General features: G+C 37.2%; 3 protein-coding genes across 5 annotated transcripts; all 3 read left to right on the plus strand.

Moving 5' to 3' along the window:
- The first annotated feature begins 319 nt into the window (after nt 1–319).
- Nucleotides 320–4,925, plus strand: LOC139142405 (betaine--homocysteine S-methyltransferase 1-like). 2 transcript variants are annotated; one of them, XM_070712327.1, is made up of 5 exons: nt 320–832; nt 1,453–1,564; nt 1,794–1,990; nt 2,928–3,009; nt 4,457–4,925. In XM_070712327.1, the coding sequence occupies exons 1-5, from the start codon at nt 695–697 to the stop codon at nt 4,744–4,746; spliced, it is 819 nt and encodes a 272-aa protein (XP_070568428.1). In that variant the 5' UTR covers nt 320–694; the 3' UTR covers nt 4,747–4,925. The 2 variants fall into 2 exon arrangements, with proteins under 2 accessions (XP_070568428.1, XP_070568429.1); XM_070712328.1 differs by having other exon boundaries at nt 320–743.
- A 5,907-nt stretch (nt 4,926–10,832) lies between these two features.
- Nucleotides 10,833–16,622, plus strand: LOC139142400 (betaine--homocysteine S-methyltransferase 1-like). The gene is made up of 8 exons (XM_070712321.1): nt 10,833–10,936; nt 11,309–11,403; nt 11,927–12,117; nt 12,542–12,736; nt 13,373–13,484; nt 13,738–13,934; nt 14,863–14,944; nt 16,099–16,622. Exons 2-8 carry the CDS (start codon nt 11,385–11,387, stop codon nt 16,386–16,388), a joined length of 1,086 nt encoding a protein of 361 aa, XP_070568422.1. The 5' UTR covers nt 10,833–10,936; nt 11,309–11,384; the 3' UTR covers nt 16,389–16,622.
- Nucleotides 16,623–19,424: 2,802 nt separating this feature from the next.
- On the plus strand, nt 19,425–27,270 carry LOC139142397 (betaine--homocysteine S-methyltransferase 1-like). 2 transcript variants are annotated; one of them, XM_070712317.1, is made up of 8 exons: nt 19,425–19,582; nt 21,356–21,448; nt 23,092–23,282; nt 23,560–23,754; nt 24,354–24,465; nt 24,685–24,881; nt 25,921–26,002; nt 26,760–27,270. In XM_070712317.1, the coding sequence occupies exons 2-8, from the start codon at nt 21,430–21,432 to the stop codon at nt 27,047–27,049; spliced, it is 1,086 nt and encodes a 361-aa protein (XP_070568418.1). In that variant the 5' UTR covers nt 19,425–19,582; nt 21,356–21,429; the 3' UTR covers nt 27,050–27,270. The 2 variants fall into 2 exon arrangements, with proteins under 2 accessions (XP_070568418.1, XP_070568419.1); XM_070712318.1 differs by lacking the exon at nt 19,425–19,582 and adding an exon at nt 20,055–20,074.
- The last annotated feature ends 34 nt before the right edge of the window (nt 27,271–27,304 follow it).

The following is a 27,304-nucleotide window of genomic DNA, read 5'->3' on the forward strand; positions in this document are numbered from 1 at the left end:
TTTTACGATCGTTTCTGATTATGACGCGAAATCCCCCGAAGGTTTGTTATTGTGGTGATTGACGATATTCTAGGGAGTCCATAATAAGTTCGAACGACGCAATTTTACCTCCCCTCCCGAAGACTTTATATACAGCATTATGCCTTCACTTCAGGAAATTGTTTTTAAAACTTCTCTTTAGTTTTTGTCGTTTTCATTATTCTCAGTCAGTTCTATTATATTTTTAACCAATACCACATAGATATCAGTTTTTACGTGTAAAATATTAGCCGCCTCTGATGACTACATTTTGTCGTCTGCCACACTGTTACGCGTGGTTCGATACATACACTACTATTTTATCTGTCAGATTGTGACAGGATATTTCTTTCTTGACTAAATCCCCCAGGACACATAACAATGAAAAAGTAAAGTGACGTAAAATACCATGAATATATTAGGACACTGACAAAATATTACATCCCAAGTGATTTTTAGCCGCGCTTGACGGAAACCCCGTATCACTTTCTCCTTTGTAATTTAGCCAACGGCTATGTCTAGCTGATTACTGCGCACTGTCAGCATGGAATCTAGTTAAGAGTATGAAGGCTGTACAGTACTCTTCACTATCGGCATTCTGTAAGTTTCTCCTCTCTAGTACAATGCAACACGTGAGAAAACCCGCTTCATCGGCAAGGAAGATTCTTTGGAAAGGATGAACCGGACAGCGTTAAAAATGGCTCGGGAAGTTGCTGATGAAACAGGTACACTCATGGCTGGCAATATTTGCAACACGAACGTCTATCGGCCAGATAATGAGAAAAGAAAGAATGAAACAATGAACATGTTCACGGTTTGTTTTCAGTTTGATGAAGTTCATTTTATGACCAGTTCGCAATTCATGGTACTTTGTGTTGAAGCGATGTTTCCATAGCAATTAAATAGAAACATATGATATAATGTCTCTTTGAAATTGCGATAAAGCAGTTCAAAGGAAGGTGATATGGAATCTCAAAACTTGTTATCCTTTCTGTTTTCCTTGCCTCGTAATTGCCTACTGGCTTCATGTAAACAAGTGATTATTACATTGATATTTAAGAATTATAATTTATAGGCATTATGTTATCGGTGACATTACTTTCTGTCTGTTTTAGGAAAAATTCCAGGAAAATTAATGAAAATGAAAGGGAAATTCTGAATAAAAGGAAAATGGTTGCTCATGTCATTTTCGTTCGCTTCGAGCTGGTAAATTTTAACAGGTTCCTATGAGTAATTTTGCTGATTGTTTTCAATTCCATCTATAATTGTTCACTTGAGTTAGCAAGGTCAAAGGTCAGGTGTAAGGAAAATTACGCAACGGTGAATGGTTAACTTCTGAATTTCAATAAAACTTGTGAACATTTCATGCATTCTGTACACCATTGAAGGTATGCATACGCTGTGAACCTTGACCTTTCCAACAATATTTGATAGGAAATGATCGAATGGTCCGTCGTCGAGGGCGCTGATTTCATCCTAGCTGAAACCTACACACACTTCGGCGAAGCCATGCTGGCTCTCAAAGCAATCAAGGAATATGGCAAGGGTAGGGAATGATTATTTGCGTTAAGTTTATTTGATAAAGAACTGAATGAGCTTGAAATGAATAATTCGTGTCAAACTGTGATTAAGTATAATATAACCCTTCATAAGATATAAACTAGGATTCTGCAAACTATTGGTTAACTCAAACTAAGTGTATCAAGAGGAACTGAATAGATATTTATAATCTTGGGACTACAATGTACAAAATGCATACAATGTGTATTTCATAGGTCTACCAGCAGTCATAACATTGGTGCCATTCGTCGTGTCAACCAAAAATGGCCAAGCAATCACGGCTGATATGGTGCCTTTAACAGAGGCTTGTAAGAAGTTGGAAGAAGCTGGTGCTGATGTTGTGGGTTTGAATTGTGGTCGTGGACCTGCCACTATGATGCCCTTAATGGAAGAAATCAGGAAAGCGTGTAAAGTACGGTAAAGTAATTATGTCTGTAGTCTGTCTGTGTAAAAAATACATCCGTTGTACTCAGATCATTCTTTTATGAACAACATTTTCGATTGATAGTTTTTTGCTCGACATACTATACCAATTGAAAACAAATCAAACCAATTTGAGGTAGAAAAAATCCCGTGGACAGATAATCAGACTCTCAAACTTTTACAATTCTTTTCAGTTCTACAACTTTAGGGGGGTTCGTTTTGAAGCTATTGGTGCAAGGAAAATTTCTATTGTCTTAGTTTTTCGAAAATTGAAAATTTTATTTTCCCCATAGAATAAAAACACAGGGATGGCGGCCATTTTGAATTTAAAATATCTGTAAATCTTTGGTAATTTGTTTTCCTAGTAGCAAAACTTGCACTGTGACCTCGAAAGAGAATGATCGAAAGATTCCTCAAGGAAAGTTTGAGAAAAAGTTTGTTTTTTATTTTTGAGGCGCATACTACGTTAAGATTAAGTATTATATTCGAAATTAAATGCAGTACATGTATATATCAAAGTCGATGTAATTGTCAGCTGATTGCATTGGACAAACCCTTTTTTCAAACACATCAAATGTGACAAATTTACCTTGGTAAAATAATTCTAGCCCTTCTTCATGTCTAGTTAATCTTGCTGTCTTCAAAAGGGTTGTACACTAATTATCAATGAGATTCTACGTGCAAAAGCATTAACTTATGTGAATCAGATTCAGATCAACACAAATTTTAAGTAATGATCAGTTGTTCTCGCTGTCCGATTCATATGCCATATGTCAGCATTCTTTTGTCAGTGACCTTTATCGATAGTCTCGAATCGACAATCCCCAGCCATTGAACAATCACAAAGCCAGGTACAATATTCTATATCTGTAGAGGGCTATGCTTTTCTATTTCAGGTTTTGAAACTTTTCACATAACTTTTCCAGGGACACCTTGCTGCTGTACCATTGCCGTACAGAACCACAGAAGAAGAACCAAATTTTTTCTTGATGACCGACCCTAAAACAGGTAATGCTACACAGTTCCGACCTGTAAATAAATGGATAGGTGGTTAGGGAATGCTCCTTGTCTTTAATGTACCTCGGGGACAGATATTCAGACTCTCAAACTTTTACTATTCTCTTCTTATATACCACTTGTAGGGGGTTCATTTCAAAGCTCTTGGTGTAAGAAAACTTTTCACCGACTTAGTTTTTCGAAAATAGAAAATATCATTTTTTCTCCATGGACTTAACATAGGGATGTCGGCCATTTTGAATTTCAAATATCAATAAAATTTTGCACCGTCACCCCAATTTTTATTCTTTATTTAGTAAGAGAATGGCTGAAAGTTTCAATAAGGAAAGTTTGAGCAAAAGTTCAAGTCTTTCACTTTCGAGGCCCAAAATGTGCCTCGGGGACAGATATTCGGACTCTCAAATTTCGAAATTCTTTTCTGATCTACCACTTGTATGGACTAATTTAAAGATCTTGAGGTAAGAAAAATGTTCACTGTCTTAGTTTTTCGAAAATCTGTTTTTCTTGATAGAGTTAACACAGGGATGGTGGCCATTTTGAATTTCAAATATCGGTAAATCCCGGATAATTTGTTTTTTTTTTTTATACGAAAATTTGATTCGTATTTTTGATTCTGAAAGCGAAGGGTTGAAAGATTCACTGAGGAAAGTTTGATCAGATGTTTATTTGTACAATGTTTAGGTGCATACTATCTTAATGACGTTGTCCTTAATACCACTGCAACTGTTAAACAATACCTTAAATATCATAAATTTATATCACTAACCATTAACTTTCGACCACATCGTTCAAATCGATGTTGTAAATCAAAGCTTCTTTGCATACACTTATTGTGGGTATTGATATACTGTCACTTAATTTTTTTTCCTCTGCAAGACGCTTCCGTCACTAAAATAAAAGTAACCAGATAACTTTCAGATGCACTTTTTGATGCGCTAAGCTGGCATTACATGCGTATTTAGAGCCATAATAGTTGGAAGTATTCGACCTTAACAGGTGACTGTTGCAACTAAGTTGTGCTCACAATCCACATAGTACTGACGAAAGCGTATTTGCATGTTGTCCAGGATAACCTTAATTAGACAATGTTTCAAACTAAAAATACCCTAGTTAAAGTCTCTGTATTTCAAAAGCTATTATATGCCTGTTATCTATCTATGAGGCAAGGTGTGGGAAACGCGTTATTCAGTTTATCCCTGTCACAACCATGGTTTGACCCAATCCTTTTGTTTTTGATTGCTAACATGACCTTCTACATAGGGCAATGGGTATAAATCTATTAAGAGTGAAGGAGAACAGATTTGCCAAATTTAGGAGACTCAAATATTCACCATAGTATGCTTACCTGCTTCTGGCTTTATTTTTTCTCTTTTTTTCCCCTTTTTTAATTTTTCATGGGAAAAATAGTTTTATCCAACAATTTCGTTTTATCTGACAGGAAAGAGACTGTTTCCAACAGATGACGATGTCTTATCGTGTTCTTGCGATGAAATACGTGACTTTGGCAAGCACTGTAAAGAGCTCGGCATAGAATACGTTGGATTATGTTGCGGCAATCGACCTTTCCAAACCCGAAGCTTGGCGGAGTCTCTTGGCCGATCGCCGCCCGCCAGTCTCTTCTCACCTGACATGACCAAACACGCCGTCTACGGTACTGACTCCAAGGTGAAGAAAGACGTCGCTGATGAATGCATGAAACTTTATCACACCCTCGGCGAAGTCCAGTGATAACCACCTTTTAGATCACCTACCATTATTCAAAGCCCTGATTGCAAAGATTACGAGCAGAGATTTTGTCACTGACAAATTGCACCCAAATTTAATAAAAGCTACTCACCCAGAAATGAGAGAATCAAATGTTCATGACATCTTAATGTGTCGATTAGGCTCTTTTACAAAATGTACTAATTGCTATGGATTGCTAACATTTAAATTGGAATAATAACAATATATTGACTAGATATTTATAATAATAATAATAATAATAATAATAATAATAATAATTTTATTGCTTGCTTGTAAATATAGGATTTACATCACATTTGTGGCAATAAAAGTGTGATACAAAAATATGTTAAAATTTTCTTCAATAAAGATAAAGTATGACAGTATAATAATAGTAGCTAATAATAAATATAACTAGGTATTTCGTTTTTTATATAAAGTAAAAATATAATCTGCTAGTTCATTAAAAGATAACTCTTGTTTTAGAGAAATAAGCTGATTTTCAGTATCGTCGTTTGGGAAACTGATTTTACTGAAAAGTTCTTTCTTTGGACTTTGTATTTCTGACAGACTAATAAAATATGTGTTTCATCTTCAATACTGTTGGTGTTACACTGATTGCAGTATCTTTCAGTAATTTGGGGTTTTCGATTGTTTTTATACATTTGATGGCCGTTACTGCTATGCGGAGATATCATAATATAATATCATAATTAATATCATGATGTAAGAGTATGCCCCTTGTTTTGCACTTTCAGCCAATTTCAACTTACTTTGAGGATAAGATATGTATGCTTTCATTAATCACGGGAAGAGGTTTCATACTTTATTCTGGAATACATCGAAATTACTTCAAATGTCGCCTCCCAGTGGCCGATGAGTAGGAGTACGGCATTAAAAAATGCATCAAAACTCTATGTTAAGAACGTAATTTTGATTTGATATAATATAACATAATATGATATGATATGATATAGTATATGATATAGTATAATATAATATGATATAATATTATGTAATATAATATAATATAAGGTAATATAATGTATGTAATATAATATAATATAATATAATATAATATATACGAGATTTTGACCAGTTCATGACACATATGCACGAGCGAACAGTCAAAATCGAATGGTATACCGTTGCTGGGTGTGATTTATCGCTATTATATCATCACAGTATATTGAAATTCTGGCGAGGAACGACAAAACGAGATTTTTGCTCAAGCTCAAGCCACGTTTTTTTTTTCGCGTCTCAACCAATTAGATCGCTGTAATATAATATAATGTAATGTAATGTAATAAGATATGATATAACATTATAAAATATAATAAACATCACATAATATAATATAATATAATATAATATAATATAATATAATACAATATAATATAATATAATATAATATAATATAATATAATATAATATAATATAATATAATATAATATGATATGATATGATATGATATGATATGATATGATATGTTATGTTATGTTATGTTATGATATGTTATGATATGTTATCATATACCCATGCCCATATTGCTACATCCTAGTGAACGCGCATTATAAAAAGAAGCTAAAATATCCTGCAACTGTCATTTTTGCGTTTTGTTGTAAAATTTGGAAAATGAATGGACGCACTTAGACCACTCTGTAGAAAGTAGGAATTCGTGGCAAAACGCGTCCAACAGTTATTCCTTTTTGATACAAAGAGATGAAAACAAGAAAACTGCTATCGTATACTGTTTTTCGGCATTTGTTGAAGAAGTGAAAAGTACATGTAAGTTCCTTTTTCATGTTTATGCTTTTCTCTCCTGTTTACGTATTAACGAAACAGGGAGCCCTACTTTCTACAGAGTGGTCCAAGTGCGTCCATTCATTTTACGAATTTTAAAACATAACGCAAAATTGACAGTGCAGAGATATTTTAATTATAACACGCGTTCTCATGGGGGCTTACTTATCAACTCAAGAGTTCGTTATATAACGTGGACCAGTTTGTTATTGTTCATAGTGGGTAGGTTTGTGCATAATTATTTATAGTTTCGATGCATTTCTTTTATAATAATGTCGATTTTATCATGGCAACCTTCCGAAAATTTCATTTTTATGAAGATATACAGGCAATATTTATACTGTATAATACATACTTAATATGCAGCCATGCTCAATAGTTTAATCATATCTTAATAACAAAAAGGGCATTAAATGACTAAAAATAGTAGAAAATATAGTTGGAATTGTAAAGTTACGATCAGTCCATCGAACTCAAACCCGAATCCGAACCGAATCTAAGTTCGGTGTCGAATAAAATCACTACTTCCTATGATTGTCTGCATCGCTTTTGGCAGGAAACTTTGCGCAGGTTCTTCCATCTTGCAACATGTAACTTAGTTTAAGTCAGATTAAGGAAAGGGCCGCAGTCAAAATAAACGGGAAGGTATCAACACAAACCTAAATAATTTTACTGATTCTATTTGCCATAATTCCTGTAACTCAGAGCGAATTGCGTTCGGTAGAATATTTCGACTGAATCACTCAGCCTCCATCAGCTGTTGTGTGATTGTGAAGAGTGCGATGACTTAACAGGTCCACTGATTCAGAAATATTGTACCAAAAGCAATTCGCTCTGAGTTACAGGATTACGACCAATAGAATATGATTCCAGAGCAAGGAAACAATACTTTAGTTGTATTTTACTGATTGATACTTAAAGTAGCTACATTTCATTGTTTGCACTGTCGAGTGTGACAACTGTTGATATAAGCAACGAAAGGTAGCCGTGTACGATAACTGAATCAGAGCTTCCAAGAAAGGTTGCCATGGCAATTTAACATTATTATAAAAGAAATACATCAAAACTATAAATAATTATGCACGAACCTACCAACTATGAACAATAACAAACTAGTCCACGTTATATAACGAACTCTTCAGTTGATAAGTACGCCCCCATGAGAACGCGCGTTATAAAAAGAAGCTAAAATATCCCTGCAACTATCAATCTTGCGTTTGTTGTAAAATTCGTAAAATGAATGGACGCACTTGGACCACTCGTAGAAAGTAGGGCTCCCTGTTTCGTTTATACGTATACAGGAGAGAAAAGCAAAAACATGAAAAAGGAACTTACATGTACTTTTCATTTCTTCAACAAAAGCTTAAAAACAGTATATGATAGCCGTTTTTTTGTTTTTCTTTCTTTGTATCAAAAAGGAATAACTGTTGGACGCGTTTTGCCACGGATTAGTAGGGCTCCCTGTTTCGTTTATACGTACACAGGAGAGAAAAGCAAAAACATGAAAAAGGAACTTACATGTACTTTTCATTTCTTCAACAAAAGCTTAAAAACAGTATACGATAGCCGTTTTTTTGTTTTTCTTTCTTTGTATCAAAAAGGGACTAACTGTTGGACGCGTTTTGCCACGGATTTTATATATATATATATATATATATATATATATATATATATATATATATATATATATATATATATATATATATCCATAAATTTTCCGGCGACGTTCATTTCTGTGTAAGATAAAATATTTGTGAATGTTACAAATCTACATTCTCTGTCTGAACTAATATTAAATTCACAAGCTCTGCGAGTCTGAGTATATGTACGACTACTTTTTGGTATAGTGATTATTATGGAGAATCATACATAAAAAGTGGAAACCTCTTCTTATAGGAAATATCATCAACGAAATACGAAAGTATGTTATTTTTTGTTTTTTCGCAAATGTCAATAACCTGCCATTTCTATACAACTTTACAGTGTCTACCAAGTATACTCTTTTCCATTCGAGAAATTCTTTCTTACAGCGAAAATTTTCATAATTTTCAAATGAAGTTTATTCGGCCTTGATGTTTTTATGAAATTTCCTCCGGAAAACCCCCAGGCTTTATTCTGTCGAGACACTTTTGGATTCAGCGTTTCCCTTTAGATAAATGATTAAAACGTGGGAATGTAATGGATACCATCACTGAAATGGACCTGCGCTTTTCAGATTTTTCATCTGCAACAAAGCCAGGGAGTCATATTTAAAATACATTTGTCAAGAGCGCATAAAAGTTTACGTTTAATATGTTTACAACTGTAGCATTGAAATCACCGATGAAAAGCGTTGTGTCAACGGTTTTGATAGGAACGTGCATAGGGGCATGAATATTTATAGTGACTTGGCCCGGTAAACCAAGGAAGTGATTGTTTTTTTCAAAATTATTGTGGCAACATTTACGTTATCAATTTTAATTCATTGCCTTTGTGAAGTTGACTTTTCAAGCCGTGGATTTAATTCGTTCCTTTGTAGGGTAAAGTAGAAACGCAGACTACTTTACTACTATCATGGCTCATGTCAGGTTTAGGTTCCTATAAGAAACACGTACTACGACCTGCACCCCCTCCCTCTGGTGTCGAAGGTTGGACATTCTTTTGCTTTTAACCTGTTGACTGACATTTTAGAACACATGTGCAGCATCTCGGGACCTTCTATTCAATTGGTTGGCTCTTACCGTCATCATTGAATTATGCACAATAGACTCCCTAAGTTGCTGTGAATAGTTACAATCGACCAATCAGACATAACCTTCGAACCAGGTTCACATCAGCAAACGTTTTAAGCTAAAATGGCACATATACAATGATTAATGGCGTCTTCCTCATATGTACTGAACTTCTGTCCAAAGTCTAGCGCCCGTCGACAGCATATACGTCAGTTTTTTTCCAACATGGAATTACAGAAAACTTTAAATACCCTTTTGCACTTGCATAGCATTTGATTGAGGCTGTATATGCTTCTTTCTATATAACATCAATTGCGATCATCAGTTTACATGATCATGAAAAGATCAATTTAAATGATCATGAAAAGATCAATTTACATGATCATGAAAAGACGTTTCTAAAGAGCACAACATTCCTGCACAACTCATAAAAACCAAAATGTGTTTATAAGAAAAGCCTCCAAAATGTGATTTTGTCGACGTCGCCGATGTGTGATTTACAATCAAATCTTTGAGGTGAAGCGTGGCATTACGCTGATAACTTACAGACTAAATACTATAACCTTGTTACTGGGTCAAAAAGTCATACTTATCGTCTAGGAGATGTGATTGTAATCTTACTATCATGGTGTATGATAAGCTCGAGCATATGTGAGGTACCGTACATGGCACTTTATTTCCAGGGCCAGAGAAAATCGGTCCAGCATTCCCGTTTTACGTTTTGACAACGTTTACAAGTTTTGACAGACGGAAATGTATGGTACAAACAATATTTACAGGTATTATCTGTCGAAGGTCCAGAAGGAGAACACAAATTTGATTATGTACGTCTGGGTGCCTACAAACTGAAGGTGCCTACTTTCAAACGAGCATCTACTCATACATGTCAGAGTCTGTCCTTCGAACTAAATACAAGGACCTAAAATGTGTTAGTATATTCATAACACTTTTTCTGACTTTGCGGAAAACAGAATGTTTACCCATTCATTGGATATTACAAAAATAATTCAAATACGTTCTTCGGAGAGATACTGGGTATGAGAAAAGCGTAATTGTATTCAGATTGAGTTCCATTTATTGCCCTGATGTCAACATAATATAAACTAGTTTTTCTCGAACAACGGACTATAGAAAGTGCAATAACATATTGAAGCACATTCATTTCGGCATTTATTGAGAACTATGAATGATATATCGGCCGATATATTCTCGTTTTGGAGACCTGCAGAAACACATGGTTTTAACTGCAGACTTGTATCACATCCATATCGCCATCCACCCATCATCCATCCATCCATCCATCCATCGCATTTGTACATAGGGATAATCAACGATGACAGAGAGAGAGAGAGAGAGAGAGAGAGAGAGAGAGAGAGAGAGAGAGAGAGAGAGAGAGAGAGAGAGAGAGAGAGAGAGAGAGAGACAGACAGACAGACAGACAGACAGACAGACAGACAGACAGACAGACAGAGACAGAGAGAGAATAAGAGAGAGGCACAGACAGACAGACAGACAGAGACAAAGAAAGAACCAAAGTCGACTCATTGAAACGATGCCAATATTTGCATCTGGTGGAAAATTTGACACTACGTCACATGCGCATACGCGAGCTGTCGTCTTTTCAAGTTAAACCCCAGCTTCATACAACACTGGGAGCAAGCTGACAACTTCGATACATGGTTGGTGTCATTCATTTCTCGCTTATATACTTACTTACAGTAGTATACGTCCTGAATTTCCTGCTGAACGTTCTCGGGAATTTGCCTTCAGACATGACTGTATAGTTGCAGAACAGAAGTGACTATAACGTTTGCATCGCACGGAACGTAGTTATGAATTGTGTTACGCTACTTTAAATAAGCAAACAATGGAAGGCTGAATATGTTTAGATGACTCATAAATGTCTTTATTCTATGTAGAGTCGCCAACTTGGCAAATGTAACAAGTGCAACCACAATTCTGTGCTATGTACTTCACAAATCTACCTTTGCTTCGCCCGTCGCTTTAATGCCCAGTCCATTACAGATGTGATCTCATGTAATAATTCATAGGTCGCTGACTGATGTCCAAGTCACAATTGATAATTGCATCACGGGTCTTAAAGGCTGGAGAACGTGAGTGATAAGCATGGCGGGAAAGGTGAAAGGTGAGATTGGGCTGAGACGGCCTAGTTAACAAATAGACATTTAGCACACAAATCACAAATATGCCATGTTTTAATGTAACATGATAAAAACTGTCTAAGATATCGTCTAACTATTCTCTTTCGCGATAAAGAATAAAACTCAGGGGTGTAAAATTTTGTTCCAGAAAAACAAACTACTCAATTGTTTACCGATTCTTGAAATTCAAAATACCAACCATCACTGTGTTAACTAGGTAGCGAAAAGCAAAATTTTCGATTCACGAAAATAACTTAAACCATTGAAATCTTAATTTAACCGATGAGCTTCAAAATGAGACACCACAAGAGGTAAACTAAAACTCTATTTAAAAATTTTGAGAGTCTGAATATCTGCCTGCCTGAGGCACATTCTAGGAAATTGAGCAACTTGAGAAATTTATGCATTTCACTGTCAAATGTCTATATCAAAAATCGGTAATATTCTTGAATTAAAATATTTCGATCTTTTGTTGCATTTCGTAAGAGTATTGCTCTTTGATTCCAGGATTGTTGGAGCGATTGAACGACGGTGAGTCTGTGATCGTCGCTGAAGGATTTGTATATTATTTTGAGAGGTTAGGATACCTACAACTCGGTGCAAACGTACCGGTTGTGTTGCTGGAACACCCGGAATTGGTAAGAAATCTCTACAGAGATTTCGTTCACAGCGGAAGTGACGTCGTGCTTGCCTTTATGGTATGTAACTGGTGAAGACTCACCATCGTTTTCTTAATCTGGCTCATTTGAACAGACTCTTGTTGAAATTGAGAACCTTCTCACTGTTTTACTTTAATGAATTCTCAACCAATGGTGGGATTTCATCTGGCAGTTGTGACAGGATATTTCGTTCTTGACTAAATCTCCAAGGACACGTAATAATGAAATAGTTAAGTGACGTAAAATACCATGAATACATTAGGACACTGACAAAATATTACATCCAAAGTGATTTTGGCGGCGCTTGACGGAAACCCCCTATCACTTTCTCCTTTTGTAATTTTTTCAATGGCTGTGTCTTGCTGATTACTGCGCACCGTCAGCATGGAATCTAGTTGAGAGTACGAAGGCTGTACATTACTGTTCACTAACTTACAGCGTTCTGTATGTTTCTCCCCTCCAGTATTATGCAACACGTGAGAAAACCCGCCTTATCGGCAAGGAAGATTGCTTGGAAAGGATGAACCGGACAGCGTTAAAAATGGCTCGGGAGGTTGCCGATGAAACTGGTACACTGATGGCTGGCAATATTTGCAACACGAATGTCTATCAGCCAGGCAATGAGGAAAGAAACAACGAAATAATGAACATGTTCAAGGTTAGTTTTCAGTTTGATGACGTTCATTTTATGAACAGTTTGCAATTCATGGTACTTTGTGTTGAAGCGATGTTTCCATGGCAATGGAATAGAAATATATGATATAAAATTGTGAGAAAGTAGTCCAAAACAAGGCGATTAGGAATCTCAAACTTGTCAATCTATTTTCCTTGCCACGTGATCGCCTGCTGACTATATGTAAACGAATCCTACATTGATATTTAAGAATTTATAGGTGTTATTTTTACCGGTAACATGACAGTTGGTCTGTTTTAGGAATATGACATTAAACTGGTCCAATAATCATTTTCATTCAAGGTAAAGGAAAAGTTCCAGGGAAATGAATGAAAATGAATGTACATGTAAGGGAAATTGTGAATAAAAGGCATATGGGAGCTCATTTCACTTTCGTTCGCGTCGAGCTCGCAAATTTTAGTGGGTTCCTGTGAGTAATTTTGTTGATTGTTTTCCAGACTTGCTATACTTGTGTTGGCAAGGTCGGGTAAGTAGTACACGTAACAGTAAATGGTTATCTTCTGAAATTTCGATAAAACTCGTCAACTCTCGATGAATTCTATACACCATTGAAGGTATGCATTCACTTTAAACTTTGATCTTTCGAAAAATATTTGATAGGAAATGATCGAATGGTCCGTCGACGAGGGCGCTGATTTCATCCTCGCTGAAACCTACGCACACTTTGGCGAAGCCATGCTGGCTCTCAAAGCAATCAAGGAATATGGCAAGGGTAGGGAATGATTATTTGTATTTCTTTGATGAGAAACTGGATGAGCTTGAAAAGAATAATTCGTGTCATGCTGTGATGAAGTATAATATAATCCTTCATAAGATGTTAGCTAGGATTCTGAAAATAAACATCTAGGATTCTGAAAACAAATAGTAAACTAAAGCAAAGTGTATCAAGAAGGATTGAATAGATATGATTCTTCTTGTAATGCTTGGGACGTCAGTGTACACAATGCAAACACTGTATTCCATAGGTCTACCTGCTGTCATAACCTTGGCGCCGTTCGTAGTGTCAACCAAAAACGGCCAGGCAATCACAGCTGATATGGTGCCTTTAACCGAGGCTTGTAAGAAGTTGGAAGAAGCTGGTGCTGATGTTGTGGGTTTGAATTGTGGTCGTGGACCTGCCACTATGATGCCCTTAATGGAAGAAATCAGGAAAACATGTAAAGTACGATAAAGTAATTATGTCTGTAATCTGTCTGTGTAAAAATATATCTGTTATATGTAGATCATTCGTTTAAGAGAATTTCTTTTTTGATGCCTGACGTTCTATACTAATTGAAAAAAATCAAACCAATTTCAGGTAGAATGCACCCCGGGGACAGATAATCATACTCTCAAACTTTTACAATTCTTTTCAGATCTACAACTTTTTTGGGCTCGTTTTGAAGCTCTTGGTGCAAGGAAAATATTCCCCGTCTTAGTTTTTCTAAAATTGTAAACTTTTATCTTCCCCTATAGAGATTGCAGCCATATTAAAATTTAAAATATCTGTAAATCTTTGGTAATATGTTTTTCTAGTAGCAAAATTTGCACGGCGACTCCCGATTTTCTCTCTTGATTTTGAAAGAGAACGACTGAAAGATACCTTGAGAAAGGTTTCAGCAGAAGTCTGTCTTTCACCTTCAAGGCGCATACTACCTTAAGATTAAGTATTATATTTGAAATTAAATGCTGTACATGTATATATCAAAGTCGATGTAATTGTCTGTTGATTTCATTGGACAAATCCTTTTATTCAAACACATCAAATGTGACAAATGTACCTTGATAAAATAATCTTAGCTCCTCTTCAGTTATAGTTAATCTTGCTTTCTGCAAAAGGGTTGCTAAAACATTCATTTATGTGAATCAGATTCAGATCTACACACACTAGAATTGAGTAATTCTAAGTAATGATCAGTTGTTCTCGAAGTCAGGTTCATATGTCACACGTCAGCATTCTTTTGTTAGTGCCATATATCTATAATCTCAAATCAACAATCCCCAACCATTAAAAATCACAAAACCAGTTATAGGTACATTATTCTATATCTCTAGAGCTGGCAATGCTTTGCGTCTTTCACGTTTTAAAACTTTGTACATTACTTTTCCAGGGACACCTGGCTGCCGTACCAGTGCCTTACAGAACCACAGAAGAAGAGCCAACTTTTTTCATGATGACCGACCCTCAAACAGGTAAAGCTACGGAGTTCCTCTTTGTAAATAAAAGGATAGGTGGTTTGGGAATATTCTTTGGTGTCAAGGTAGAATGTGCCTCGGAGACAGATATTCGGACTCTCAAATTTCGAAATTCTCTTCTTGTCTAACACTTGTGTGGACTAATTTAAAGATCATGAGGTAAGCAAAATGTTCAAAGGCTTAGTTTTTCGAAAATTTATTTTTTCTCTTCAGAGTTAACACAGGAATGATGTCAATTTTGAATTTCAAATATCGGTAAATATTGGGAAATTTGTTTTTCTAGTACAAAAATTTGAACGGTAATCCCAGATTTGTATTGTTGATTCTGAAAACGAAGGGTTGAAAGATTCATTGAGGAAAGTTTGATCAAATGTTTATTTGTACAATGTCGAGGTGCATACTATCTTGATGACCTTTTCCTTATTATCACTGTAGCTGTTTATTGATACTTTAAATATCATAAAGTTATATCACGAATGATTGACTTAGAATATCGGTTCAATCGGTGTTGTAAATCAAAGTTACTTTGCTACTTATTGTTGTATTGAAATACTGTAGGTTAACAACTGTCACTTAAGACGCTTCTGTCACTAATATCAAAGTCAGGAGATAACTTTCAGACCCAATTTGTGATGTGCTGATCTGGCGTGACATGCGCATTCAGAGCCATGATAATTGAACATTGAGATTGATATTCGATCTGAACAGGTGAATGTAGCAAGTAAATGCTCACAATCCACGTACTAGTACTGACGAAAGTGTCATGTTGACCAAATAACCTTAGATAACGTTTCAAATTAAAAACACTCTAATTAAACTTACTGTATTTCAAAGGCTGATATATGCCTGTTATATTGCTCTACCTATCTATGAGGCAAGGTGTGAGAAACGCATTATTCAGTTTATCCCTGTCACCACCATGGTTTGACCCAATCCTTTTGTTTTCGAAGGCAAACATGGACTACGTAGGGCAACGGGTATAGAAAGAGTGAAGGAGGGCAGATTTGCCAGATTTGAGGGGACTCAAATTTTCACCATAGTATGCTTGCCTGCTTCTGGTTTTGTTTTTCTTTGTTTTTTTGTTTTGTTTTTCTTTGTTTAACTTTTCATTGGAAAATGGTTTTATCCAACAATTTCGTTTTATCTGACAGGAAAAAGACTGTTTCCAACAGACAACGATGTCTTATCGTGTTCTCGCGATGACATACGTGACTTTGGCAAGCAATGCAAAGAGGTCGGCATACAATACGTTGGAATATGTTGCGGCAATCGACCTTTCCAAACCCGAAGCCTGGCGGAGTCTCTTGGCCGATCGCCGCCCGCCAGTCTCTTCTCACCTGACATGACCACACACGCCGTCTACGGTACTGACTCCAAAATAAAGAAAGACGTAGCTGATGAATGTATGAAACTTTATCACACCCTCGGCGAAGTCCAGTAATAACGACCTTTTAGATCACCTACCATTATTCAAAGCCTTGATTGCAAAGATTACGAGCAGAGATTTTGTCACTGACAAATTGCACCCAAATTTAATGAAAGCTACTCACCAAGAAATGAGAGAATCAAATGTTCATGACATCTTGATGTATCGATTAGGCTCTTTTACAAAATGTACTAATTGCTATGAATTGCTTACATCTAAATTTGAATAATAAAAGTATAATTAACGCGATATTTATAGTTCTCGATTATTTCTATAAGTTTGATGGCCGGTACCTAATATAACATAATAATTAATATCACGATTTAAGAGTATGCCCTTTGTTTACACTTACAGCCAACCTCAACTTACTTTGACGATAACATATGTTTGCTTTCATTAATCACGAAAAGAGGTTGTATACTTTATACCGGAATACAGCGAAACTACTTTAAATGTCGCCTCTCAGTGGCTGATGAGTGAGAGTAAGGCATTAAAAACTGCATCAAAACTGTATGTTTAGAGTGTAATTTCGATGAACACTGGCCTTTTTGAAAGCCCAACACGCTTACCTTCAATGTGGTCTGTCTGATATCTAATGTTGGTCGTCTGAACACCAGGGTGGATACAAAGTACGTTCAATACAATTTATATTGATCATTTCTATCTCTCAATATGTAACAATTTACATATAATATTGTATGCTACTTTAATCTATTTCTCGTCATCATACGTACACTAATATTCTTCTTCAATTACTCAAAAATTTCCTGTTCATTGTGATTTTGAGCGATACGTGTTCATACATCGCAACGCAGATCTAGAATACATTGACAATAAGGGAGCTAGGAATATAGCCATGCGCTAGTCGAACCTAGCCCCGTTAACTCATACGTACATTGCATTATCAAAAGCTATGATGGGTTGCTGTCCAATGATATACGTACATGGAGAGATATAGTAACTTGGACTGTAAAAAATTTAAAAAGCTGGTATTACAGCTAGACACATTAGCACATTAATAGTCGCGCCAGCAGCTTACTGACTACGCATGCGTAGATTTACATATGTTATGCGATTAACCGGAAGAGTACCCGGCTTAATTCATAGGCACCTCTATGTATTTTTGAGTGGTCGTAAATAAACAAATACGAAACTTGCAAAGTATTATTTTATGACATGCCATTAATAAATTATATGTTTTTATTAGCCAGTAAGTATTATTATGCACTTTGTGACTGATACAAAATATCGTTAGGGACCGTTCAGTCAGTTTTACGGCCTGGGGGGGGGCGGCATAATCTTGTCGCCGGTGTTCAAAATAATATAGACCCCCTGCATTTTTCGTGAAAAAAAGATGACCCCCCCCCCTTTGTCAGACGAAAAAATTTGATGACCCCCCGGCTGAAAAATAACCAAAACCCATATGTCAAATTTACCCGAACGGTTTGGATTTGAACTCTGTTACGCAGCGCACTTTATTTGTGTAGCAGAGATGCCAGTGCACAAACTTCTCAGCTACATCCATGCAAACGTCTGTTAATTAGGACGACTGTAAGGCAATTTTTAACTTCATTTGCATAGACAACTTATGTCCATGGACATTGTATAAAGTAACCTTTATTGGAGTGGTTCGCCAAAGGCAGCCCTCCGGTTAAGAGGGTCATGGGCCATCACGTAAAGTCAACTTTATTCTAGTGGGCCACCAAAGGTGGCCCGCTGGTAAAGAGGGTCGATCATGGCCATTGCATAAAGTGAACTTTATTTTAGGTATTATATTTTTGAAAATGTGGTGACCCCCCCTTTCCTACCAGTGAAATAGCGATGACCCCCCCTTCGCGGATTCCAAAATTTTGATGACCCCCCTGGATTTTGCCGTCCCCCCCGCCGTAAAAACTGAACGGTCCCTAAAGTGAACTTTATTTTAGGTATTATATTTTTGAAAATGTGGTGACCCCCCCTTTCCTACCAGTGAAAAAGCGATGACCCCCCCCCCTTTGCGGATTCCAAAATTTTGATGACCCCCCCCCTGGATTTTGCCGGGCCCCCCCGGCCGTAAAAACTGAACGGTCCCTTACTATCACGCCTAAAAATAGAAAAAGAAAACTGGCGAGCATATGAACGAGGGCATACGCAAAGAATGCTGGGGTTCAATTTCAGAAAAGAGTCATCAGTGTCAGTAACTAGATGCAAAAATTGCCAGTTTTTAGTAAGAACGCTAGTTTTCAGTTTGCAAGTTGAAGTTGGACAGTGCAGTTACTATTGCAACGATAATGATGGCACAATACGTCCCTAGTTAAACACAATAGGTAGTTATCATGGCAAAAATTGCTAATCAATGTCCAACATTTTTACACATTGAACAGGAAATCTATACCTGCAGGGTATCCGTAGGACATCGTGCGCGTGAACTGTTTTTATCAGAGGGTAAACAAGGCTTACGACAGTTGTCGTAAAACGTATATAGCAAGTTTAATTATATCTTATCCTCTACTATTAATAATCATGAAGCAATACAATTTTCTAATCTTAACACCTGGCGCGACACCAAGGGCTGAGCCCTATATAATACTGAAGAGCAAGACATTCTCGTAAGAGATGGTCTTTCAGGGCTTTTGTGAACTTACACCAAGACGTTTGATTTTTAATATAATTCGACAAAGTTTGCGTCTGTGTAAGAGATTGAAGATTAACCTGCAGATGTATACATGCTAGGCAGTACTGAATTCATATCCAACTTTTGACGGGTATCGTAACAATGGTCTACGATATGAAAATAATGTGATAAGTCTGAGGAACATTTTGATTGAGCCAATCACAAACATAAAAGTACAGAGTAGCAACTTGTAGAGCTTCTTAACATCCAGAGTAAGTATATTGAAGAACAAAAGTGACGATGGCTCTGTAAATTCAGAGGAGGTCATGCTACGCATACACGTTTTCTGAGTGATATAAATTAGATGTACTCATACCTCCCTTCGTACCCTGTATTTAGATACGATATTTGTTGCTGCTCCAATGTTAAATAAATCCGATCTAGGTATCCACCCCCCTGTTTCAAGGCCGGATGACTTGTTGTGCTGTCTAGCCATTGACTATTACGCTGCCACTTTGAAAAACACAGTCAAGGGTTCAAAATCCTCTGATCCGTATCATATTCTACAGCTTGAGCAAAAGTTAACAAACAGAAGACACAGCCGAAAGGATATAAGGTTTGTCGCTATCTTTGCACGTTGGAAAAGTAGTGTACGGTTCTTAAAGTAACGGTGGGTGTAGTATTAGAAAGCAACGTTGGGTTTAGTGAGGCGTTTTGCTATGCTTCCGTTACATTACTTGTTGCTGTTGACCGATACTGATCCATTACGAGGTCACACCATAGAACTGAAGGTCTATGGTCACACTGACCAACTTTTCAGCTGAGCAGTCGGGCTGAATTTCTTTACAGCGTATATGTCCCCTCCTCTATCTAGAACAGACAAATCCATTTCAAACATACTTTAATTTAAATCAGCTTGCCACGAAAGTCGTAGACCGTGCCTTACAGTTCCACGGGCATACAGACCCAGATACAGACAGAAGTATTAAAGTGGGTTAGGGTCGAAGGGTAGATTTATCTAGGACAAAGATGTAGAGTATAACCTTGTTTTAATGTGATTCACAGTTGGCACGTCATCCATGCCAAAACTAAGCTCGCAGATTCTTAGGTAAGGTCAGCACTTTTCACAGTTTTGTTTTTAAGAATGATTCTGATATCAGTAACAGTATGTGAAGGTGTAAAGATAATGACAATTTGAGCGATCGGCAATAACCGCCCCACGACCGCCCGCAAATCCCCTTCTGCTTCTTGCCAGATTCGTTCTCATCTGCCATCTACGAACGGTTTTGATTTACGATGATGATTATTCTAGGTTCACCTGATAGGCATAAACGTTGAAAAAATTTGGACTGTGCCCTTACGGTTTTAATCGAAATCAGGAACGTGAAACTACAAAACCATGTGGGGCAACTGCCACCTAAGAATATGCTTGCCAAACTTCGGAATCTAGCAAACCGAACTCCGGAAATTACCCACTCGGAACTACCGTTGACTCGTCTGACTCGTCACAACTGGGTCCGGAATCTAACATCCTAACTTCGTATTCGAACTTACCTTCCTTCGTATCCTAAATTCTGAATCGAACAACGTAACTCCAGATCTTGTCGATCCATCTCCAGGTCCTCGCCACCTAATTAGTATTGACCAAACCTAAGGAATGTATGAGCTTACATGTAGTTCAGGTGTGGACTACGCGACATAGCGATATGAGTGCCGGGACATTTTAGCAAGATAAGTCTGCACTCTTACTAACGGGGTAATCGCTTGATTTCGAAGACTATAGGGAGACTCACCGTGTGACAAACCTGACCCTAACTAAAATGTTCCATATTTTGAGGTCGAGTGAAAGAAAACGGCCTATAAAACGCACTTTTGATTTGCTCTGAAAGAAATCTTTCCTCTGGCAGCACATTATATGGGTCGGTGCATATGAGGTGTTTTTCAAAATGATGCCTATTAAGACAGTGATTGAATTTGAGAAAACAACCTTAGTTTCAACTGAAACAAATCGTTCGTCTAATTTACAAGCAGCCGTCGTAGCTTGTTTTCAAATTTATCTCAAGAAAAATGCAATACATATATTGTCATTAATACATGAGTAATTTGTCATCGCACGACATCGACCTAGATGCCAAACAGAACCTGGTAACATCAACTTACATTTTTTTCACATTCAAGGTAACAATTTGGTCATAGCTAGGCTGTTTTTTTTTCAAACATGATTAGATTTTTGTATAGGCGATTTGTATAGGCGCATTTATGACATAAGATTATGTAAAGCTAAGTGTTTCCGAACTGCAAACTTAGGATGAACTTTGTCAATATATTGCATTTCAGTTCTCGATTATTTGCACACGTGACAGGGTTATCTTTTTCTGCTAATTTACAGGTGACACGCTTTAGATATTTAGCAGTGGTTCAAAGTTCATCAAGGTGACCGCTACAAACGAGCGAGCGCTGAACATGCCAGGAAAGGTGAAAGGTGAGACTAGCCTTAGAATGTCACATAATAAATACCTAAATGACACAGCCTGTATTCTATGAAACACAATTATGATGACATTATATAACGGGATGGGATCTCGTGTAAGTTACGGGCGAGAAGCACGTTTTACCGAAAAAACCCTTAGGCTACTACTACTACTATTGCATTACGCTGAATGCTCACTGATTCTGATTCTCTCGATACTTATGAGAGTCCCTCCTTTATAGCTTTTTAAGGTAGAATTCACCCCGGTGACAGATATACGAACTCTGAAGTGTTTACAATAGTTTTCTGGCCTGCTGCTTGTGTAAATGGAATTATCACCGTCTGTTTCGGTGAAATCGACAATTTCATTTTCTCCATTTACGTTGACCCATAGGGTTTATGATTTAAGGTAGTATGCACCTCGAAAGTTAAAGACTTAAACTTTTGCTCGGATATTCCCAAAGGTATCATGGTGGTTCAGGATGGTCCTACTTAAATTTGTAAATCACAATTGTCCCATGGACCTGGTAATGTATTACCTTAAATGGAAATGGTTATTGGACCAGTTTAATGTCATATTTCAACAATTCTTTTTCAAAATCAAGGATAAAAATTAGGGGTCACCGTGCACATTTTGGTACTATAGAAACAAATTACCCTAGACTTATCGTTATTTGAAATTCAAAATGGACGCCCTCCCTGAGTTAACTCTATGGAGAAAAATAAGATTTTCGATTTTCGAAAAACTAAGAAACTGGAAGTCTCTCTTTCTCCCAGGGCTTCAAAATGAACCCCCATAGGTGGTAGATCAGAAAAGAATTCGAAAAGTTTGAGAGTTAAAATATCTGTCCCCAAGGCGCATTCTACCTTTAACACAGGGACGACCGCCAGTCTGAATATTAAATGTCAGTAAACGTAAGGTAACTTGTTTCCACAGTACGACAATATGCACTGTGACCCCTTGATCTTTGCTTTTATTTTGAAAGAGAATGGTTGAAAGTTTCTTCGAGGAAAATTTGAGCAAATCTGAAAGTTTTTCATTACAAGGTGCGAACTACCTCAAAACTGAGCACGGTCCACATTACACTCTACTCTTCCAACTCACTTTTCTTTGCATTCTTCCTAGCTTTCCTATGGTATTTCTACTCTGCTGATTTCTTTACCAATACATAGTTATGTCTAACCCATATCTACCATATAGTTGTTGCTGCCTGTTCAGCGCAAGCAAGTGAACGTTCTCAATATGTAATATGACGACGTCGGAATTGGGAACTAATGAATTGATGTTGCAAACCTTATAAAACAAATTTTATCAGCAACGATTGTATGACGACGTCGATAGACATACTTTTCATGATTAGATTCTATCGATGGGAAACGTGAAAAGGCTCATGAAGTTTACCCTGAACAACAAGGCTAAAATCTGTCGTCTGGTATATTTTGCTTTCAAATTTTAGTTTATGATTTTATCAGATACGCTGATTTCTTCCAAATACTTCAACGGGTGGGGCTATACTTTTTACTTGTCTCGGAAAACCTCTAGCAGGGACATCTGTTATATAAAGCGGGATAAATACTTGATACACATTGGAAGTTTCCTGTCATTTGAAATATTTGATTTCACGTCACTCACACCTATTCCAACCCTCTGCTAGGATTGATCGAACGGCTGGACAATGGAGAGTCGGTGATTGTTGCAGAGGGATTTGTGTTCTACTTTGAACGGATGGGGTACCTGCAAGCCGGCCCGTGGGTACCGCAAGTAGTGCTGGACCATCCTGAGTTAGTGAGGAACGCCTACAGGGATTTCGTTCACAACGGAAGTGACGTTGTCCTTGCCTTTACGGTATGCATATCCCCTATATACCACTTATACTCACACTGATAGTAAATTGTTTCAATTTGTCCTACGATATACAACAGTAGCATTTTGAAAAGAACAGTACGCTTTCAAGATTGGGCAAATTATCACCATGCCGCAGGTAAATCTGGAAAGTTTGACTCGAGATCAAAATTAATGATGTCAATGGTACAGCTAGTTTTTGCGCCCCTCGTACAGATAGTCAGACTTTTGAAAATATTTAATTACACTCATCATACTCTACGTCCCCCCCCCCCCCCAGTACTACGCAACACGTGAGAAGACCCGTCTTATCGGCAAGGAAGATTCTTTGGAAAACATTAACAAAGCTGCCTTAAAAATGGCTCGGGAGGTTGCAGATGAAACTGGTACATTGATGGCCGGTAATATATGCAACACGAACATCTACCAGCCAGATAACGAAGATAGGAAGAAGGAGATAATGGGAATGTTTAAGGTTTGGTTTTAGATTTTATGGCGTTTGTTTTGCCCTAAGTGCATATTTTAAACACTGATACTTTTTGTGCAGACATTCAAAACATATATATTTAAATGGTCAATGGTATATGAGTAATTCATGAATCCGAAACCCTGCTATAGTTTATGTGGCCCATTCTTTTGACTTATTTACCTACAAAACAGCATAAAGGAGAAAGCAAGGTGACCAGTTACTTTACGTTTATTCTATTGTTCCTGTCTTGTACTCTTTTGAAGTAAAGGATAGAGCTGTGATCGGTCATATGAAAGTCAAATTATTAGTTTCAGAAACGAAATTCACGAAGGGGTAAATTGGCTGGTGATTTGACCCTGTTCTGCCCACGCCCACATTACTCTCTCTCTCTCTCTCTCTCTCTCTCTCTCTCTCTCTCTCTCTCTCTCTCTCTCTCTCTCTCACAAGTGTAATATCGTCTATATTGTATGTACATGTATTCTCGGAGGCAGACATTTTTCGGGGCCGAGAACGTGGTGTCAAACCACTTTGTTTACTGTATCAGTTCTTGATGATACATTTTCTTTTCAATTGAGAGATTTTCCTTCTGTTTAATTTTCTTTCAGGAAATGATCGAATGGGCTGTGGAAGCTGGTGCTGACTTCATTTTGGCCGAGACGTACGCACACCTTGGTGAAGCTATGCTGGCTCTGAAAGCAATCAAGGAATACGGCAAGGGTAGGGGAAAAATCAATGAGCATGAAATTGGATGGAAGATAACAGTGATATGTAATGTGCTAAAAACTTAAGAGCGTCAGATGCGTAATGTGCTGACAAAATTATCTTGTAACTTTATCGGATATCGGGTATCAATATTATGCGGGCAGTAACCGTTCTTCTTTAGAACCAAAATAATTTCCGTGTACTCATTGACAAGAATATTACCGTCTTTCATAGGTCTACCAGCAGTCATAACCTTGGCGCCATTTGTCGTATCAACCAAAAATGGCCAAGCAATCACGGCTGATATGGTGCCTTTAACCGAGGCTTGTAAGAAGTTAGAAGAAGCTGGTGCTGATGTTGTGGGTTTGAATTGTGGTCGTGGACCAGCCACTATGATGCCCTTAATGGAAGAAATCAGGAAAACATGTAAAGTATGTGTACATGTTTATCCATTCAGTTAACCGAAATAGAATGTCTCATTCTGTCATAAGTCGTGTATGTGGTTAGCCTCCGAAGGATTGTCGATTGGTACACTTAATACAATAGATTAGATTTACAGCAAAGTCAGAGGTAAACACTGACACATTTTATGGCCATGGCGACACTGTTGTAATTTGTAACAATAGATGCACAGGTGGTAAGATGGTATTCATAATGATGATGAAGATGATGGTGAAGGTGATGATGATGATGATGATGATGATGATGATGATGTAATGCTATTTGGTCAACGAGGTGAGGTACGACAAATTTTTCATGGGTGGTTGTGCTGACGACGGCATAGATAGTTGGCGAACTAATATCGAGATATCAGGAGTGAAAATTATGTAAAATATTATCAAAGTCTTCATATCAAAAAATGATAACTCTTATGTGGATGGTACCGATGGGATTTATAGGGTAAGAGAAATTACGGCACCGAAATGTCGAATGATTTTTAATGTGTTTCAAAGTAAAATTGTTGTGTCTTTATGGTTGTTTGGTATTTCAATACTTTATTGCAAAATATGACCATTTTACATCTCCGTTTCCGAAAATAAACTCCTCTGCAACCTTCCGATTCGTACTCGGTACAATACACTTCAAAGAATGTATGCATTGCTGTAAAACGTTAGTGAAAGCCAATCCCTGTTACATAGGTTACATGAAGTCATGTAATTATTTCATTGATGCAAATCTATTTCCTTTATCGTTTGACCTTTCATACACGTATTCGTGTTTACGCTAGCCTTGTAGATTCATGTAATCCATTTGTACTTCACGGATTAGACCAAATTGCTTTGGTGGAATTTCGCCAAAAATCATTCTAGTTACTGTTCATATACCTTACAAAATTCATGTCACTTATAGGTTCACAGACCCTTTTCATCAATTGCAGCAATCATTATTGACCAACGCATTGTAAGATTTAACATGAATAACACCACTTTTACTGGGCAAAATTGAACAAATTTTGTTAAACCGTTTTAGGGTCACCTGGCTGTCGTGCCTGTACCTTACCGGACCACTGCAGAACAACCAACCTTTTTCATGTTGACCGACCCAAAAACAGGTAAAACCCAGAGAAGCGGTGTTTTGCGAAACGAGTGTCTAAAGATGATTCTTTAAGGATTATGTAACTAGATATTGCCCTATGGTGAACAAATAAAAGTGGCATACATCCATGACAATTATTTACATGTTGTATATTTGTATTGTGTAAATTATTCATGAAGCCGAACTCGTTTTATTCAGTGTCTAGACTGCTGGCTTTACAATATCATACAAATATATTAATTTATGTCTGTTGGAAATATCCCATCGAAGTTGAAGATTAGGGCACCTTTCAGGTTTACTATCACCACGGTAAAACTAAGCCTGTTACTGTTACATTTTACTTTGGGACGTGTTTTTTTGTACTACGGTCGGAATCCAGATTCATGTAAACCAGAAACTGTCCCTCAGACTGAAATGTGTATATGTATATCAAATACAATCTCAGAGGGTTAAAATGGTTGTGCACGCCTCTTCATGTTTCCCACAGCACAGATCAATAAATGTTAGCATACATTCTTGGTGTAGGTGCAAATTAAAACTGAAATGCGAACGAGAAAAATGCGCATTCTTAATATCTTTCCGAACGTTACGTTTTTGAGCACATGCAATGAAGTGTTAATTGCATCGTGGTTACTCTATGGGTAGAGTAACTGTGGCTTAAGTAAAACATGTGACCTCTTTACACTGATACCGTGTTGGCTTATTGTAATATCACATTCTTCATTGAAAATGCATCAAATCTGTCTGCACAATCTTACTGTTTTTCCCGGTAGGTAAGAAACTGTTCCCTACAGATACTGACGTACTGTCCTGTTCCCGCGACGACATGAGGGAGTTCGGCAAACAGTGCAAAGATATTGGCATACAGTACGTGGGAGTATGCTGTGGTAATCGCCCTTTTCAAACCCGCAGCTTGGCGGAGTCTCTTGGCCGATCGCCGCCCGCCAGTCGCTTCTCGCCTGACATGTCCAAGCATTACGTCTATGGCACTGACACCAAAGTGAGGAAAGACGTCGCCGATGAAAGCATGAAGCTTTATCACACCCTAGGTGAAGTTCAGTAAAAAAATTGTGATAGCAATTCTTCTAAAAAATCGAAAATATTTCCGGAAGAGTGCGCAGGCATTAATCATTCATTTATGCGATAGCTAAGTCCACTTACCTGGAGATGAGAGCAAATATCACACATACAATAATGTCAATTCTGCCTGTTAGCATCAAAATACATTACCTTTATGATATAAATTTATTTTTTACTGGAGTAATAAAGTAATTTGAGCTGTTATTTGGTCTTTGGTCATTTTTATTTTGTAATGCAA

Source organism: Ptychodera flava, chromosome 10 (assembly GCF_041260155.1).
Source record: "Ptychodera flava strain L36383 chromosome 10, AS_Pfla_20210202, whole genome shotgun sequence".
Taxonomy (NCBI): Eukaryota; Metazoa; Hemichordata; class Enteropneusta; family Ptychoderidae; genus Ptychodera; species Ptychodera flava.

What these genes read in the sequence shown, in the direction of transcription:
- LOC139142397 (XM_070712317.1), top strand. An exon ending in ACGTTGTCCTTGCCTTTACG is followed by an intron (nt 23,283 to 23,559) that starts GTATGCATATCC and finishes CCCCCCCCCCAG; the next exon opens with TACTACGCAACACGTGAGAA. An exon ending in GTTGACCGACCCAAAAACAG is followed by an intron (nt 26,003 to 26,759) that starts GTAAAACCCAGA and finishes TTTTCCCGGTAG; the next exon opens with GTAAGAAACTGTTCCCTACA.
- LOC139142400 (XM_070712321.1), top strand. An exon ending in AAATCAGGAAAACATGTAAA is followed by an intron (nt 13,935 to 14,862) that starts GTACGATAAAGT and finishes TTACTTTTCCAG; the next exon opens with GGACACCTGGCTGCCGTACC. An exon ending in GATGACCGACCCTCAAACAG is followed by an intron (nt 14,945 to 16,098) that starts GTAAAGCTACGG and finishes TTTATCTGACAG; the next exon opens with GAAAAAGACTGTTTCCAACA.
- LOC139142405 (XM_070712327.1), top strand. Translation starts at nt 695, where the DNA reads ATGAACCGGACAGCGTTAAAAATGGCTCGGGAAGTTGCTGATGAAACA. An exon ending in AAACAATGAACATGTTCACG is followed by an intron (nt 833 to 1,452) that starts GTTTGTTTTCAG and finishes AATATTTGATAG; the next exon opens with GAAATGATCGAATGGTCCGT. An exon ending in AAATCAGGAAAGCGTGTAAA is followed by an intron (nt 1,991 to 2,927) that starts GTACGGTAAAGT and finishes TAACTTTTCCAG; the next exon opens with GGACACCTTGCTGCTGTACC.